Raw genomic sequence first — 5528 nt, 5'->3', positions numbered from 1 at the left:
ATATTAAACCCGTTATATTAAAATAGAGTGTAAATTTTGGAATATTAATATAACAATAGACACCCTATATTTAAAAATAGGGTGTATAATTATAACAATATAAATGACTAAATTTATATTAAACCCGTTATATTAAAATAGGGTGTAAATTTAGGAATCCCTAAGTACAATTTATCATTACCGCCTAAAATATAACCCTGACTTCTCATGTTCCAAAACAATAGTAATAATGGGAGACGAGTCACACACACAGAAAAAAGATGGTGTTTGACGGAGAAACCGCGTCGTCGCTGGTGAAGGAACTGAGGGTGAGTTTTAGTTCCGGTAAGACGCGAAGTTACGAATGGAGAATATCGCAGGTGAAGGCTCTTTTGAAAATGATGGCTGAACGAGAGGATGAAATCGTTGATGCTCTTCGTTCTGACCTTGCTAAACCGCCACTCGAAACGGTCGTCTACGAGGTAATGTTATCTTCATGCTTAAGTTAATTCAAATCATGAAAGTTATCTTCCTCAATTACAGAGTAAGTGTTGTTCAACTCTTAATTAACCGATGCGATTTTGTTTTGCAGATTGGTATGTTTAAAAACTCATGTGAACTCGTGCTCAGGGAATTGAAACAATGGATGACACCAGAAAAGGTTATTTTTTACTTTAATTTCTACATTTATATTGCTTATATATATTGTTAGTTTATTTGATATATCATATGAAGTTTCTTTAATTATTTCAGGCTAAAACTTCAATCACAACTTTTCCGTCTTCGGCTGAAATCATACCTGAACCAGTTGGTGTTGTGTTAGTCATCTCCGCGTGGAACTATCCATTTTGTAAGTCGACTTGAGCCGATTGGATTGACTTATTTGAATTTATCTGTAATTATACAAACAACATATAGATAATTTATATGATAATAATCTATATGTTAGTATTAAAATGTTTTTTAGTTGATATTTTCAGCTTATTGTTTCTTTGATGATGATCTATGAAGAATATAATATTAGTATTATTCTTTGTCTTTCTAGTGTTGTCCCTTGATCCAGTTGTCGGAGCTATAGCAGCTGGTAATGCTGTGGTTCTAAAACCATCAGAAATTGCTCCGGCTTCATCTTCACTGCTGGCGAAATTGTTAGGGGAGTACTTGGATAACTCGTCTATAAGAGTTGTGGAAGGAGCGGTGGATGAAACTACTGCCTTGTTGCAACAAAAGTGGGACAAAATTTTCTACACAGGTTTGTCTTGTTTGTTATTATTGATCTGTTTTTCATGGATGGCTGCGAGTTTTGAACAAAAAATGGTACTAGCATAAGTAATTCTTGAATATATCAGGTAATGGAAAAGTGGGACGGATAGTGATGGCTGCTGCTGCAAAACACCTTACACCAGTTGTTCTTGAACTTGGAGGAAAATCTCCAACTGTTGTTGATTCAAATGTCAATTTAGAGGTATTGAGTAAGGCCGAGTTTGTGTTGATTAGTTTGAGTTTATCTATTGACTAAAACCGTGTTTGTATTCACAAGGTTGCTGCAAGACGGATCATTTCTGGCAAATGGGGCTGTAACAATGGACAAGCCTGCATTTCTCCTGATTATCTTATAACAACAAAAGAATTTGCTCCGAAATTGGTATGAAATTTTCTTTGTGTAATCAAGAGTTGTAAATCTTTGTCTGTGTGTATCTAATGGTTGGTGCTTCTCATTTCCAGGTAGACGCGTTAAAGACTGAATTGGAAAACTGTTTTGGAAAGAACCCAATAGAATCCAACGATTTGTCGCGCATTGTGAACTCTAACCACTTTGCTCGCTTGTTAAAGTTCTTGGACGACGATAAGGTTTCTGGCAAGATTGTTTATGGAGGTGAAAAGGATGAAAGCAAATTGTAAGCTCTCATCTTGTTTCTTATTTTGAGTTTAAGATAGTGAAATTCAATGGATTTTGACACAAGCAAATTACAGGAGGATTGCTCCAACTATTTTATTAGACGTTCCACAAGATTCTCTGATAATGAGTGAGGAAATCTTTGGTCCATTGCTTCCGATAGTCACGGTAAGAATAAAAGCACACAAAAAAGAACTCATTTTATGTCATTTAGTTCAAATTTCATCTGTCTTCTTTGGTTATTTTTTACAGTAAAACTTCCAATGCCTGATATGAAGCTAGAGTTTTATTGTTATAAGTTTGTAACCATTTTGATTTCCAGTAATGAGTTGATGAAACTTGAAATTTTAATCATGAAGTACTGCTTATAGCTTGTAAGTAGTTGTTTGGCAAATTGCTCTTTCATGAACTTTCTATTTCAAAACCATGCTGTAGTGTTACTCTCTAAATTTGCTGTGGGTAAATAGTCTTCTACCTCTTACTTGCTTTCAATATTACTTGATGAGCATAGGTTTTCATGTTGTATCTTACCATTTCACTTTAGATAAATATTATTACATTAAGACCTCATTTGGTTTATAAACTTGTATTATAACTGCAGATTTGGTTCTGCCAGAGCCGTAAACCGGCGCTACATCAGTGATTGTGTGCCTTTGAAAATCCGCATACAAGCATCGGCAGGTTTTGTTAGTGCCAGCGCTCTTGGAATGGCCTGTGGTCCTGCATTAGCTGGCTTACTGCAGACGAATTTTAAGATTTACAATGTTACATTTAATCAAGATACTTTGCCAGGGTGGGTTATGACTATTGCTTGGCTTATTTATTCAATATGGCTGTGGATCTCTTTTGTGGAACCTTCTCGTGAATTTGAAGAGGACCGTAAAACAGATAAATCTCAGAAATCTAATGCTGGTACCTCTACTGATGACTTTTACTTTTTCTATTGTGATCTATCAAGATAGTTAATCTGTATCATGCCATCTCATTGTTAATCATTATAGAAAATCATCTATGACTGCAATATATCCTTGCACTATTTTCATTCTGTAAAGCTCCAGAGGAATCTCGTCAGCCAGCCACTTCAATTGGATCGGCATATAGACTCCTTACACCTTCTGTAAAGGTTTGTGAGCAACTCTAAATGTCATACTATCAATCCACTAGATGTTTTGCAAGTTATTTATGTTCTAATTGTTTGATCTTGCAATTCACAAAGTTCCAATTGAATTCAAGATAAACGGTCCTGACCAAGTTTACTTAACATCTTCAGGTTCAATTATTGATATATTTCATGCTCAAATATGTGATGGAGATTTTACTAGCAGAATCTAGTGTCATCACAACATACTACTTTAAGTGGTCAACTGGCACAGTTGCCATTTTTCTTGCTGGCCTTGGTTTGACAGTTCTTCCTATAAACATTATTGTTGGAAGCTATGTAAGCAACTGGTTTGACGACAGGTAACATATAAGAAAAACTCATGTCTCATTTGATTGCACCCTTAGAAGCTTATCTAGATTTTGTAGTAAGATGCATGATAGTAAATTTTGAACTTCAATAGACAAAGCAATATAAAGATCCAAGTGATTATGATTTTCAATATAGATTTCTTTTGCAAGATCAATTTAGAACCTTAAATTTGTTGAAAATTGAAATATTATCCTTAAGAAGCTAAAGATATAACAGCTTTCTATTGATCTATTTGTAGGCAAATTCTGTTGGCATCAGAAATCATGGTTTTAATTGGCATAGTCTCGGCCTTTCATGTAATCATTCCATACTCTGAGCTGCAGTACATCTGTTCAGGTCTTCTCATGTTTGTTTCTGCTGAAGTACTTGAAGGTAACATTTTACTAGTAATTTTCTTTTCTATTTTTGGTAACTGCCGAAATTGAAAAAGAAAATTCCGATTTTATAATTGCAAGTGATATATTTGTAAGTTATCATTATAAACATGTAGTATATTTATTACTGAATTGCACTTATGGTGATAAAATTATAGTTGTACATGCTCTGAACCAACTAAAATTGTATGTGTTTCTATGTCGAGTGAAGAAAGTTAGTGTTGGTACAAATTTTGTGAAAAAGGAAAAAAGTTTGTGATGTTGTTGTTTTTGGTGGCTTTAATGTAACTAGGAGTTTATATGCAGGGGCATCAACAAGATAATGGATGGGCATGTGGATATTATGTCATGAAAATATGTTTGACATTATTGATGCTTGTATTGTTGAAAGATTCAATGAGGTATTTTATATTACATATATTTAATGAAAAACATGTAAATTATTGTTTTAACATGTAGTTGTTTAATTTATTATATGTTTGAACTTGCAGATATTCACAGACACCTCATCATATGAAAAAGAGTCAATTGATCACATCCGACAACTTTGGGCTCAATTCTTTTTGCAAAAGGTTGAAGAGCAAGAGAACCAGGAAAAGAAAGATTTAATGACAAAACAGAAGCGATTAAAAAAAACTTATATATAGATATATTTTTGTTCCATGAATGATTTATTGGTACAAGTTACATGAACAAAGTGGTTGAATTTTTTTCTTACATGAATACAATTTTTGTTGATGTATGACTTGGTGCAAGATTCTAAAGATTAGAGAAATGTTTGTTTTGGTTATTTTTGTTTTTTATTGAATATCCAGGAATATATAAAAATATTTGGTTTAATGAAATTTCAAATAAAATATTTTTAAAAAAATTGAGATATTTTACACCCTTCATACACAAAATAGGGTGTAAATGTGTTAAAATTAAATGTAATTATAAGATATTTTACATTTGATATATCAAAAATAGGGTGTAAATATTTGTCATTTTACACCCGTTTGAATTATAATAGGGTGTAAATTCGTTTAACTTCAATGTATGTAGGTGACAATTTACACCCGTTTTATATTAAATAGGGTGTAAATGTCCTAAAATTCAATGTATATATCTACCAATTACACCTTTTTTTTATCTAAAACAGGGTGTAATAGGTGACAATTTACACCCGTTTTATATTAAATAGGGTGTAAATGTCTTAAAATTTAATGTATATATCTACCAATTACACCCTTTTTTTAAATCTAAAATAGGGTGTAATATATTCTCTTTTTACACCCGTTTTAAAACGGGTGTAAATTCTTCATACATATCTCACCCTTTGAATTTACACCCTATCATAACGGGTGTAATATGTATAAAAAACGGGTGTAAAATCTTTTTCTGCACTAGTGAATGATTTATAATTTGAGATAGAGGGAGTAGAATTTTACAATGTGTTAAAAAAAGCTTAGAATGAAGAAAAAACGGAGAATGAGATTCGATCTTTTAGATTAGAATTTTTTTAAAGGACTAAACTTACGTACAATTCCTTATATGTTGTTAGAACTGTTTTCCATTCATGATTATAACATGTGGAGTTAATCTCCCATTTTTGGAAAAATAAATGTACGACACAGTCATGTTTTGGTAGTGGATCTGAATGTGACGTTAAGTCTTAGACAGATATCACCTTATGAATGAAAAAAAAGCACCCAAAAAATCATTGGAACTGCACCAATGTTTTATCCTTTTTTTATAATAAACAATTCAATTACAAAAATTAAAATAAAAAGGACTTAAATCTTTAACCTCATATATATATATATAT

General features: G+C 32.3%; 2 protein-coding genes across 2 annotated transcripts; both read left to right on the top strand.

Annotated features, from left to right (window-relative positions):
- Positions 1–254: 254 nt before the first annotated feature.
- Positions 255–2838, top strand: LOC127113365 (aldehyde dehydrogenase family 3 member H1). Its single transcript, XM_051046489.1, has 9 exons — positions 255–461; positions 572–640; positions 733–829; positions 1025–1231; positions 1329–1444; positions 1520–1624; positions 1705–1877; positions 1954–2127; positions 2478–2838. The coding sequence occupies exons 1-9, from the start codon at positions 261–263 to the stop codon at positions 2836–2838; spliced, it is 1503 nt and encodes a 500-aa protein (XP_050902446.1). The 5' UTR covers positions 255–260.
- A 312-nt stretch (positions 2839–3150) lies between these two features.
- Positions 3151–4026, top strand: LOC127113366 (SPX domain-containing membrane protein At4g22990-like). Its single transcript, XM_051046490.1, has 2 exons — positions 3151–3337; positions 3586–4026. Exons 1-2 carry the CDS (start codon positions 3168–3170, stop codon positions 3770–3772), a joined length of 357 nt encoding a protein of 118 aa, XP_050902447.1. The 5' UTR covers positions 3151–3167; the 3' UTR covers positions 3773–4026.
- Positions 4027–5528: the final 1502 nt, after the last annotated feature.

Source organism: Lathyrus oleraceus, unplaced genomic scaffold (genome assembly GCF_024323335.1).
Source record: "Lathyrus oleraceus cultivar Zhongwan6 unplaced genomic scaffold, CAAS_Psat_ZW6_1.0 chrUn0333, whole genome shotgun sequence".
Classification (NCBI taxonomy): domain Eukaryota; kingdom Viridiplantae; phylum Streptophyta; class Magnoliopsida; order Fabales; family Fabaceae; genus Lathyrus; species Lathyrus oleraceus.
Note: the sequence above shows the minus strand (reverse complement) of the source record. Positions and strands in the feature narration are given on the sequence as shown.